The 13447-nt window shown below is 37.0% G+C and overlaps 1 protein-coding gene across 1 annotated transcript in view; it reads right to left on the bottom strand.

Annotated features, from left to right (window-relative positions):
* PLA2G4A (phospholipase A2 group IVA) overlaps positions 1-13447 on the bottom strand; it is a 153174-nt gene that overhangs the window by 27877 nt on the left and 111850 nt on the right. The window contains exons 12-15 of the mRNA XM_045877356.3: positions 12404-12541; positions 12223-12315; positions 8410-8481; positions 2598-2840 (exon numbers count right to left, since the gene is read on the bottom strand). Of these exons, the coding sequence (XP_045733312.1) occupies positions 2598-2840; positions 8410-8481; positions 12223-12315; positions 12404-12541 (546 nt within the window). The remainder of the gene's footprint in view (positions 1-2597; positions 2841-8409; positions 8482-12222; positions 12316-12403; positions 12542-13447) is intronic.

Here is a 13447-nt window from a genome sequence, read left to right as displayed (position 1 = left end):
TCTGACCCTCCTCCCTCTCATGCTCTCTGTCTCTCATTCTCTCTCTCGCAAATAAATAAAATCTTTAAAAAAAAAAAAAAGAATGTTTAGTCACTGTAATACCATATTTTGAGACGATTAAATTTTCTACTTCCTCCTTGGACTTTATGAGAACTGTCCATGAGTCTTCTTTCAAATGGCACCCAATAGAGAAAGGAGTCAGATCAGGTGACATACAACTATATTCTCCAAGCATCACAAGTGAGGACTGTGTCCTAACTGATCCACAGTTCTATCAGAATCGGGGTTGCTGGGTGTCAGTTTTACTCTACTTTTCTATTGTTCTTAACTGAACTATATAAATCCTTCCATGAATCAAAACTTCAAGGAAAAGTCAAAAACTGATTTCAATTTTTATGAGGGCAAGGATCACATGTGTCTTGTGGACGACTGGATCCCTCATACCAAACGCATTGCAAGTGCTCCGTAAATACTGTGAATGCACGAGTAAACGAAAGAAGGAAAATGAAAATGGAGAACAATTTGAAAACAGGTGAAAATAATGAAAGACACATTTCTTAAGGTTGCCAAATTTATCTACTAAAAATACAAGATGCTGTTAAATTTGAATTTCAGACACACAACAAATAATGTTTTAGTACAAGTAGGTCCCAAATGTTGCAAGGGCCACACTTACACTACATATATACCCACATATATATGGTTTGGAATTCAAATTTAAGTAGGCCTGCTGTATTTGATCTAGCAACCGGAACACCTCTGAATCTACATAAAATATTGCAAAACCACCAGGGAGTTGTTAAAATGAGGAGTGCAGGATGCATGCTGTGCAAACCACAGGAGCTATTCTGGGTAATTCTATCAAAGTCCTAACATTAAACAGATGTAATATAGTACACAGAAAGGAAACTTCCATTTGACATCAGCAAAACAATGACTAACAAAAACAAGGGCTGTGGGGAAGGGAGTCTTGCAGAAAGGAAGAGCTTCTGAGCAACACTGAGGTCTGTGACCCCATTCTAGTGAGAAACTGTAGGCAATGAGAATGACTTTCTTTGATCTCTCTTTTCTTTAGAGTAAAATAACTATGAAGATTCTTTCTCATTCTAAATGACCTTTGAGACTAAGTTTTTTTTTAGCAGCCGTCATCATTCATCCATAAAATCCAAGTTTCTAAGGATGACACATTTAATGGGTATTATAATGGCAATCAGTATAATCAAGTGCCACAAGACAAATGAGGTCACTGATTAATGGCCAAGGTGTTTTTTTTTTTTAAATTTTGGGTGAATTTAAAATAGATACTGACTCTATCACAAACAGACTTTTATCATTGTTAATATGAAAGGGTATAGATTGCAGGTATATAATCATACCATACCTTACATCCTAGACTTTGATGCCATAAACATAATGCAAAGTATAGTGAGTTTCTATACCTCTTGTTTAAACAACAGGGGAAAACTTTGCTTTTGCAATTTCCTTTCAGCTCAAACAACAAATGGAAACAGCACTAGCAGAAATACCACCAAACCTAAAGCTATGTCCTAATTTTCACAAATATTTTATAGGCATGATGCTTAACCAAAGAGCAGAAGAAAGGGTTTGGAAAAGTCCCACTTACGTTTCTAAATATCCTGTTGATACCCTTCAGCAGAAATAATTGAGAAATGACATCTGGGCAGTTAACAGAAAAATGATGGTATGATGAAGTAGAAAGATTTTAGATGACAGGATCATTGTAAGAAAGATTATTATGTATTGATTAGTCACGAAGGCAAATTTAACTTTTAATTTAAAACATGCATGGAACTGAAAAATAGAGGGAATTACTCCTCAGTATTTGACAAAGTAACAAAAACTACAGTGAGTGGGTTCTTACCAGCTGGCCTTAAGAAAGTTACCTAACCTTTCTGAGAACCGGAAGGACAGGCCCAGAAACCTCATGGACACTGAGCCCGGTGAAGTCAACCCCCCTCAGAACCTTAGGTTGTAGGGACTCCCATTCAACGGCACACAGTTGGGCTAAACACCCCATTGACCAGAATCCCATTCGTGCCTGTTCTGCTGAGACCTGCCCTTTGCCAAGGAAAAACACCCACACGAGATTCAAAGGAGGAAATGAGACACAGGCTACATTTCTGCCATTTCCACTGCCAAGCACGGTTGTGGGGGTGTCTGTGGGGGTGATTCTGAAGTGTTTTTGGAATCATTCCTGGTAGCTCAGCCTGGAGCGTGCTCTTCTAAGCCTTGGAATGACTTTGTAAACACCTAATTCTCTACCTTAAAACCCTCTCAGTTAAACAAGGGAGACATTTCTTGTTTTCTGAGTGAACCTTGTCCAATACAGAGAGGATCTAAGGTTCCTCCTCAGTGTTTCAGTGAAAATTTTCTATGCTGACATAACTATGCCATTTCCTGTCCAACGAATGTTTTTCTTCCAAAAAATCAGTAATTTGAAGTAATTTTGAATTAAATGGATGTTGCCGTAATTGAATATAAAGGGATAGGTATTGACAATGATCAAAAGGCTTCTCCCTAGAAAGGGATAAAGATCTCCTGAATTAGCATCCATGGATTATGTTTTGTGTGCGTACCTGCTACAGCTGTATCCAGTTCATCTTCATCCAATGATTCCTGTGTCATAAAGTCCTTCAGAGGAGACATTGGATAGGATGTATTGAGATTCAAGCCCAACATGAAGTTGTGCACCTTCCCAGCACGTCCTTCTCTGGTATTGAATAAAGTTGAATCACTCATCAAAGCCATTATCATACGATGGACCCAACTTGCTTGATTATCATTGTGATATTCGCTTTGAGCATCTTCATTTTCAGTGCCTAAGGAAAAAGAACTAGAACATTATATAGATTCCCAAGTCCATTAAAAAAACAAAACTTTGGATAAATACCTAGTAGTGCAATTGCTGGATTGTAGGGTAGCTCTATTTTCAACTTTTTGAGGAACCTCCATACTGTTTCCCAGAGTGGTTGCACCAGCTTGCATTCCCACCAACAGTGTAGGAGGGTTCCCCTTTCTCTGCATCCTCGCCAACATCTATCATTTCCTGACTTGTTAATTTTAGCCATTCTGACTGGTGTGATGTGGTATCTCATTGTGGTTTTGATTTGGATTTCCCTGATGCTGAGTGATGTTGAGCATTTTTTTCATGCGTCTCTTAGCCATTCGAAGGGGCACCTGCACCCCAATGTTTATAGCAGCAATGTCCACAATAGCCAAACTATGGAAAAAGCCCAGATGTCCACTGACAGATGAATGGATTAAGAAGATGTGGTATATATATGGAATGGAATATTACTCAGCCATCAAAAAGAAATCTTGCCAGTTGTGACGGCATGGATGGAACTAGAGCGTATTATGCTAAGTGAAATAAGTCAGTCAGAGAAAGACAAATACCATATGATTTCACTCATATGTGGAATTTTAGAAACAAAAAGATAAACATAGGGGAAGGGAAGGAAAAATAAGATAAGAACAGAGAGGGAGGCAAACCATAAGAGACTCTTAACTATAGGAAACAAACTAAGGGTTGCTGGAGGGGAGGTGGGGAGGAGTTGGGGTAACTGGGTGATGGGCATTAAGGAAGGGCACGTGATGTAATGAGCACTGGGTGTTATATGCAACTGATGAATCACTAAATTCTACCCCTGAAACTAATAATACACTATATGTTAACTAAATTGAATTCAAATAAACATTTAAAAAAAATCTTTGGCAATTGAATGTTAAGATTAATAGTGAAGCTCTATTGTTTTGGTTCAACAAACATTTATTTGTCTAAATTAATATAGTGAATATTTCAATCATTTTTGTTCTTAAGTTGTTCTTAATTTACTCTAAATCTATAGTCAGTCTACAGGTTGTGTTCTTGATGTGTTACTTGGTCTATTCTTACATTTCCAGGCAAACTTCTACTTTCCCCTTTCTGTCCTTCTCTAGTCCTTTTCTTCCTTTTCTCGGACTACACACACACACACACACACACACACAGGGAAATTCCACAGTAGCTAATCCTCTCCTCTCCATTACTAAGTTTCCTTCCCTATCCTGCTTAGTAAACATCCAGAAATCACGCAAACTAAGAGAGACAACTGAAGGATTCAACACACATATTTGCTGCTCAGTAAACACTCTATGGACACTCATTTCATCCTTGCTTATAAAGTTGGGAATTTAGAACCGTGTAATTTAAACACATGCTTTAACATGTCTTAAAATGCAGCAATCTTCCAAAAGAAGCAGTTTTAAATGACTTTTTCCTTAAAACCCGTGCACAAATCACCACTGCTGGGAAGCCACATCGTGTAGTTGTTTAGAACACTGGCTTCAGAATCAGACTGTCTGGATTTCAACCCTCTCTCCTCTGCTTACTAGTTAGTTAACTCTTCTCAGTCTTCCTCTCCTCATCAGGACACCTCGCAGGACCGGTGTGAAGATTAACTGAGAGAGTCCATTCATGTACATCTCTTAGAAAAATGCCTGGCCTATCAGAAATTCATTACAAACACTAGTTCATAGTAGAGACGGTGGTGGCAGTGACAGCTGCATCATCATTATCATCAATATTACTCACTCATAATCCAAGTCGAAGAACACTGTGTGGTAGAGTATAATTCCACCTGCCTGCATCCCTCTGTTCAGATTTCTGGGAACTCTATATAAATAGACATGCATCTACAAAACTGTACGTGTGTGTATTTGAGAAAAAGGAAAGTCTATGTTCAAACTTCATAATTTCTAACAAATGCTAACTAGACATACATAAAATCATAAAATCATAAGAAATACTGATTTTTCTTAAGTCTACATAAAGATTGGGTTAGCTGAGCTGAGTAAATGAACGGATCTTTCAGTAGCTAATTAAGATGAGTACATACTCACAAAAAATAGGTACATTTTTCTACTCCCACACTTCTCTAAAGCCAAATATGACAAAGAAAATCTTCCACAAGAACAAATTGGGCTTTAAAGTGAATGATTTAGGGGTGCCTGGGTGGCTCAGTCAGTTAAGTGACTGACTCTTGGTTTCAGCTCAGGTTGTGATCTCAGGGTCATGAGATTGAGTCCCGCGTCAGGTTCCATGCTTAACTCAGAGTCTGCTTGGGACTCTTTCTCCCTCTCCCTCTGAGCACACACGCACCCTCTCTCTCAAATAAATAAATCTTTTTAAAAATAAAGTGAATGATTTATATTTTCCAGTTACATAGGATACGAAGAAGATACCAATTATTTTCCAAATATTTGGAGCTTCCTCTCTACTCCTCCACCTCCCTCTCTTCTTCTCCTTTTTTCCTTCTTCTTGTTCCTCCTCCTCCTTCTTCTTCACCATCATAATTATCATCATCATCATTATTATTATTATTAAATAAACCCCACTTCTGTACCAGAAGAAGATCTACTTTCCTTATGAGATATTTGGAAATGGCATCATTTGTGGGACAAACACAGCAGTCAACAGATAAATGATAACTGGCTGCTTTTTAGTTATAATACTAAGTAAATTTTTATTTGCATAGCCTTTTACTTAAAGCCCTCTGTATGCATTTGCAATTTGATAATTATAACAATTCTGTGAGAGCAGGTAAAATGATGCCGGTATAGATCTGAAGAAACTAAAGTTGAAAATTCCTAAAGACCTTGCTCAAAATCATATGATGAAAAATGAAGAAGCCTCAAGAGAATGAGGAAACAAGCCACAGACTGGGGGCAAATATTTGCAAAAGACACATCTGATAAAGGACTGTTATCCAAAATATACAAAGAACCCTTAGAATTCAACAATAAGAAAACAAACATCCCAGTTAAAAAATGGGTAACAGACAGCCCACCAAAGAGGACACAGAAATGGCAAATAAGCATATGAAAAGATGCGCCACATCATATGTCACCAGGGAAATACAAATTAGAACATCAATGAGATAACACTACACACCTGTTAGAAACACCAAAATCCTAAACATCGACATCACTGAATGCTGGTGAGGATGTGAAGCAACAGGAACACTCACACATGCTCGTGGGAATGCAAAACAGTATGGCCACTTTATCCAGCAATCATGTTTCTTGGTTTTTACCCAAAGGAGATGAAAACATATCCACACAAAAATCTGAACATGGATGTTTATAGCAGCTTTATAACTGCCAAGACTTGGAAGCAAATAAGATGTTCTTCAATAGGTGAATGGATAAGTAAACTGGTACATTCAGATCATGGAATGTTATTTGGTGCTTAAAAAAAAAAAAAAAAAAAGGAGCTATCAAGCCATGAAAAGACATGGAGGAAACTCAAATACATATTACTAAGTGAAAGAAGCCGATGTGAAAAGGCTATGTATTGTGTGATTCTAAAACCTGAGTTCTGGAAAAGGCAAAACTGTGGAGACAGTAAAAAGATCAGTGGTTGCCTGACATTGGGATGGGGGGGATAGAGGAATAAATAAACAACAGAGAGGGACGCTTCGGGCAGTGAAACTACTCCATATGAGGCTATGATGGTAGATACATGTCATCCTACTTTTGTGAAAACCTATAGAATATATGATACCAAGAGTAAACCCTAAAGTTTGGACTTTGGGTGATAAGGATGTGTCAATGTAGTTCCATGGATTGTAACAAATGTACCACTTTGATATAGGATGTTGATAGTGGGGAGGGGGCTCTGTGTGTGTGTGGGTGCAGGAAATATATGGGAACTCTCTGTTCTTTTTGCTCAATTTTGTTGTGAATCTAAAGCTACTCTAAAAAGAGTTTTATTTAAAAGGGAAAAAAATGAATATTAAGAACTAATAAGAAATCCCTAAGAACATCCTGAAACTCATTTTCCAATCTAGGTTGGTACTAAAACCAAAGTAGGCATGTTCAAAGGGCCTTTGAACTTCTCCACCTTAAGATAACCGGAGGTGATCAAATGTACTGACCATCTACAGCAATTTCCTTGATAATTAACAAGCCATTATTATACCTACCTAACAGTCCCTTTATCGATACACATTAATTCTAGAAATGTTAGGCATATACTGTCTATCCCCTTTGTACTGGCTAGCACCCTTCATTAAAAGGAAATTCAAAATTCAAAAAAAAAAAAAGACCTAGGGGCGCCTGGGTGGCTCAGTCGTTAAGTGTCTGCTTTTGGCTCAGGTCATGATCCCGGGGTCCTGGGAATTGAGCCCTGCATCGGGCACCCTGTTCTGCGGAGAGCCTGTTTCTCCCTCTCCTATTCCCCCTGCTTGTGTTCCCTCTCTCTGTCAAATAAGTAAGTAAATAAATAAATAAATAAGACCTAAACAACTAAAAAAATTAAAGTTAAAATTATGAAGGAGCCAGAATGAGGACTGAGTTCTTTCCAGGGCAGGGTTCCTGCAGGGTTCCTGCCTAAAATATGGAATTAGGCCAATCACTGGCTGCATGAAGCAGCAGGAGAGTGGGCAAATAGGACTGAAGAGGAGACTGGGAGCAGAGGCCAAACCTTGTGCCTGGTCAAAAGTTCTGTCTGCCCACGGAAGGGTTAATTTTTTAAATTTTATAAGAAACTACAGGCTAGCTGAGTTGTGGGCTTGTGGACCTGCATTTCCCAGAGAAGGTACCTTTCCTCTAGTTTATACAAACTCATTTTAATTTTAATGTTGATTCAACAAGGATAAAACAGACTCTTCCAATGTCTATACCGTGGCAGGAGGAATTCATGAATTTAGAGCAAGAAAGCATTTAACATCTTCTAAAATCTAGGTGAGCACATTCACAGGGTCATAGGATGTTTACCCAGTTATTGTAAAATCACTCCATTTTACCATGTAACATTTGCAACAAATATCCCTGGTCCTCCCCTTATCCCTGCCCTGACCTCCTCCCTTATCCTGTGACCCACACCAAGCTGAAAATTGCCTTGTCAACATGTGAAAGAACTCATTTACACTTAAAAATAACGTCTACGAAAAGAATTTCTTGATAATCCTTCCCCAAGAGATGGATTGTTGACAATGGGATAAGGCTCAGGAATGGGCTGAGAAAAATTGTTCACATGATACTTTATTAATAATAAAATTTTTACAGATGAAATTTTAATTTTTAAAGCCATGGGAAAACGTTCCCATATCACAATTTTCATGCCAAGAAGCCTGGTGTAGAATTCGGTATTTCTACCACCCCAGTTTATTCTCCATTTGTTCAATAGATAATATTTTGAGGTATTAAAAAGAAAAGCATAAGGGATATTTATGTTGGCATATTTTATTATACACACAGCATCCATTCTCTCTGTGAACCAAAAGCGACAATTCTCTATCACTCAGTGGCTTAAGCAGAAACTACCATTAGCATCTTGAGTGAGAGAATCAGACACATCATGTAGTTCCTTTCCTAATGGACTTCTGCCAGAGAAGATTCTCTTACCTTTGGGTTCTTGTGATTCATCATCGCTATCTGAGCTGTCATTACTCACAATATGCTCTGCTGTTATATTTGCTGCAGGGGAAAAAACCAACAGTTGAATGATCTCAGGTGTCAAGACTCACAATTAAATTTACTGTAAGGAAGTAATCTCAGGAAAACCACCAAGTGAGATTTACCAAGTTTACTAGTGTAAATTTGGATCAATTTAATACCTAAATTTATTAGTTTTTACTAGTATTTTCAAATTTCTCATTGGACAACAAAATTTCCGAGAACAGGAAAAATTAGTTTAAAACTACTCATTCATGATTTAAAGGAAAGAATGTTTATTTGTTTGTCTTAATCCTGACAGAAAGAAGAACCTGGTTATAGGAAGCTCCTTGTTATACCAAAAAGGTATATTTTTCTTCACTTAAGTTTATGTTAAGTGGTGTTTATGAGGGTAAATGCAGGGTAAAACCAAAATCCACAGGGGGACCACAGAACAATTCCTTCAAAATGAATAAAAGCTACTAATATAAGGTATCTTTTGACTTTCAATAATACTGAAAATTGTTTGTTGAAATGTGCCTTTTGGTGTGAAGAATTTGTGCTTCCTCAGAACATATTAAGAGGGCAGTTATAAAAACTAAAACAGAAACCATAAATCCTTAACACTTAAAACAAAGACAGGAGTAAAATCCACATAATAACTAGGCTTTTTTTTTTTTCAAATAAAAGTTTACTAAACTATGGAGTACACAGACCATTCTTATCATCAGTATTTGTAGAAAAATCAAACTTTCTTTGGACACTTACATAAAACCACTTTCTGTATAGTGACTTTTTTCTTCTATGAGTCAGTAGAATTATTTCATTTTAAAAAATATGACTCTAAATTTATAATTTTCAGTGATAGAATCATTTGGGGGGCTTTAAACTTGGAGAAATCTATGTATAACATTTAGTTTCCCCATATTACTCTGCATATGTTTACTATACTTACATAAATGTCATATACATGAATGATTGAGGGTGTATAATGGCAGGGTTTTAAATGCTTGAGATAGTAAGCTGACTTTAATTTTTAGATTTTATTTAATTTTACTGGCATGATTACACATATGAAATTCAATAAAAGATAATGTTCATGAGCTAATATTATTTATTTCATTTCATGACTATTACAGAAAGTAGTTTGGTTGTATAGAAGAGGGGTGGTATTAAGAAATGCTCCGCTCTAGGTGTCCTGTACATTAGGTGTGTTTCTAGTCGTATATGTATTTTAGCAGAACTAAATTTTCTTCCTGTAAGCATTTTTTTTCTTTGTCTTATTTGATACTCTCATTTGAGAAAATGGTTCACAAAAAAAAAGATTCACTAAAACATCGTCTTTTTGTAAAGATATTTTCAAGAGATGAAAAGCTAAATATTTGAGTGTATCTTTTTTCCATCATTATAGTAGAACATATAGCTCCATCTGTCCAAAAGCACAGATTGCTCACATTCAAAATTCCTTGAGACTGTAAAGAATTTCATTTAGAGTTATCAGGTTATGGTCCAATTTACCATAATGTCTTTCTTCAGAGGGGAGGAAGAAAACACAGAAACCATCTCTGAGCACCCCTTTAAGAGGTAGACTTCAGTCAACTGATGGATGAAAGAGTTACCAGGTGTCTTCAGATTCCCCTCAGTCACCTCTCTGGTCTCATTTCTGGAAACCCTTACCTAATCTGAGGTAGCACGCATCCTGCTGGCAAGTGGATCTCGAGTACACAATATTCCCCCTCAGTCTGACACACAGGACAAGTAAATAGGCTGCCAAACCACTGGCTCCAAAGGAAACATCTCACAACAAAGAATATTCTGAAGACTATTTAGTATAAACACTCTCCTTTTCCTTGGCCTTCAGCCATTGTCTCACCCAGATCTGTTATTTCAGCCCTATTCTCTTCCTGCCATAGGAAGAAAAAATAACAAGCCCTAGGTTTATCTAGATTATTCAACAGAGAAGGAGCAAGAGAAGCAAGCCTCATGACATGTGCTCCATCTGTTCTTTTTCTCTTTTCTTCTGAAATCTTCACAAAATTTTGAGAAGAGTTATTTCCATAAAATTAGAGTCACCAACAGGCTACTTATCCATGTGGGGTATAATGTTCATTAAAAAAAGTCAAGTCACGGGCACTTGGGTGGCTCAGTTGTTTAAGTGACTGCCTTCGGCTCAGGTCATGATCCTGGAGTCCCGGGATTGAGTCCCGCATTGGGCTCCCTGCTCGGCAGGGAGTCTGCTTCTCCCTCTGACCCTTCCCCCTCTCATGTGCTCTCTCTCATTCTCTCTCTCTCAAATAAATAAATAAAATCTTAAAAAAAGTCAAGTCAGAGCATTTGAGCAAGAGACACCTGGCCTCCCAGTTACTCTTGAGAGAATGGGGCTCTGTAGTTAAGGCTGAAGCAGGCTCAAAGATTCCACATACCTTGGCCTCTTGTTAACAGTGCTGCTCAGAGGACAGGAGCAAGTTCAAGCACAAAGCGCTTTCTTTACTGTTTTTATTTTAAATTGTTGGTGCTAGCGCAATCATAAGATCACTTCTCCACTACGTATGAACAACTACCCCAAAATACAAATGATACTACTAAAGAAAATATTAAGGACTGTGGAAAATTGCTGTGCACTTAATATCAATATCAAACAGCTAAAATCAATTTTACAGGAGGGATGATAACACTACTTAGAAGCCAATTCGTAGCGTATTAATTAATGTTACAATTGTGTTCTTTTTTTGCATATAAAGCTTAATTAAATCAACTGTCACTGCCTGGAAAAAGTAATGTCAAAAATAAATAAATAAAAAATCCTACATTAAGTTTTTTACATGCAAGTATTCTTGAAAATGAATGGACTGTTGAAAAAGTCATTTACGTTATTCTGTGAACTCTATCCTCACATAGCTGTGTGATACTTCAGGGACAGAGAAGAGGTAGTAGGTAGTTAGTATGCTGGTAATCTACAGGACCCTCCTCCCAGCCCCTGCTGGGCTGGCCCCATAATTCAGATTTAGCATTCATGGCTCCTTCCCACAGCCAGTCAAAATAGCCATAAAGAACAGCTAGAAAGGCATCTGGGAGACACTGAATGGATGTTTCATTTTGTTTGTTTTGAGTCAAATTTACTCATCAATGAAAACCAATGTTCCTGTCATTAATCTTATAACGAATGAAAACCACTGGTCCACAGTTGAGTCTGTCTACTTTTTCAAGTTTTGTAAATATTATTTTTTAATTTATTATGGGCCAATGAGTTAGATTTAAAGAAAATCATTAGTGTTAATTTACTAGATGTAATTTGAAATATTTTTTCCTCCTTTTTGATAAGACTCAGCTATACGAAGCTAACAGAATTCTAGTGCATTAGTATTTAAGAGGTAAATGAGCTGGCAAACATGAATTTAGGTATCATACTGTGTTCAACTGCTGATGCATCTAATCTTTTAAAAGCGATTTGATAAAAGGAATATTTGCTATTTGATAAAAGGAATATTCTCTAACGCAAGTAGTATGTTTAGATATATGATGACAAAGAGGAATGAAGATGCTCCGGTTAAAGATTATTCTTAGGAATCAATAGTTCTTATGAATTTCAAAACCTCAGTGTCAGAATAATATTTAAGAAGTAATATACAGATGATTCTTAGGAAATACTTAAGTTGATTTAATCAAGTTATTGGTAACTTTAGAACAATTACAATCTTAATGGTGATTTAATTTTCCATATATGCATGTTAAAATTTATCAATTTAGCACAATATGATCAGCAGAAACATGTTTTAACAATACCTAATTCTTCCTCCATTGTGGAACCTTTATTCTGTGAGCCAGAAACTCCCAAGACTCTGTTAAACAGTATAGAAAAGGCACTGCCCCAGACACCTGAAATAAAGCAAAAATGGAGAGTAACTTAGAATGCTCCAAGATTTAAAATAGTCAAGCAAACAAATGGTAGATTTTGATCACTTACCCATTAAGAAATGCAAGGGATTTTCTTCATATTTCTTCACAACTGTTCCCATAAAAAATTTGCTTCCAAATAAGTCAGGAGCCATAAAAGTACCATATTTAGCCATGCCAATCTCATACGGGCTAAATTCAACCCAATCTGAAAGCATTTAAAAAGAGTGTAATCTGTTAATAGGAAAATACTACAGAAATGTGCACAGTTGAAGATCGCTCCAACAATGTCTTGATTATTTTCATTTATTTAAAATATTTTAAAAAATTAACCAAATGCCTATTATGTTTATAGCACCATATAGAAGTTGGGGGAAAAGAGCTTATTGAGATGAAAACACAAACAGATCTCTCCTAATTTGTACAAACTGAATATCTTTTGCATTTAAAAGCTCAGACATCTTTTATGAAGTTCACCTTAATTCTAAAGAATGGAAAACAGAAAACTGCTAACTCAGATGTAAAATCTACGAAGGAGATAGAAGAAATTAAACTCTGATAACGCAAGCAGACTATGAAATGGAAGAAGGTATTTTCTAACATTTGCCTTTCCTTCATGTTTCTTTAATTTTGCTTATTAATCATTCTTCTGACTCAAGATTATAATACAAAGTTTTTATGCTGAGTGTCTCAAACACATGGTACTACGGTCAAAAAAGCATACTTTCGAGGAGCAGAGACTATGGAGCCAGAGCCCGTGGTTCAAATCCGTTTTGCTGCTTACCAACTACACCAGCTTCGGTAGATTATTTGTGTTCTTTGTGTTTTAGTTCCCTAATCTATAGAATGTGGATAAAATAAGGAGATCGTAAAATTGTTGTGAAAATCTAACGTGTATAGAAATGTAAAGAACTGGGGCGCCTGGGTGGCTCAGTTGTTGAGCGTCTGCCTTCGGCTCAGGTCATGATCCCGGGGTCCTGGGATCGAGCCCCGCATCGGGCTCTCTGGTCCTCGGGAAGCCTGCTTCTCCCTCTCCCACTCCCCCTGCTTATGTTCCCTCTCTCGCTGTGTCTCTCTGTCAAATAAATAAATAAAATCTTAAAAAAAAAAAAAA

The sequence above is a fragment of the Mirounga angustirostris genome, unplaced genomic scaffold, assembly GCF_029215605.1.
Source record: "Mirounga angustirostris isolate CCGP_5_RB_7025 unplaced genomic scaffold, mMirAng1.0.hap1 SCAF_6, whole genome shotgun sequence".
Classification (NCBI taxonomy): domain Eukaryota; kingdom Metazoa; phylum Chordata; class Mammalia; order Carnivora; family Phocidae; genus Mirounga; species Mirounga angustirostris.
The sequence above is the reverse complement of the archived record's forward strand: the minus strand, read 5'-3'. Positions and strand labels throughout refer to the sequence as shown.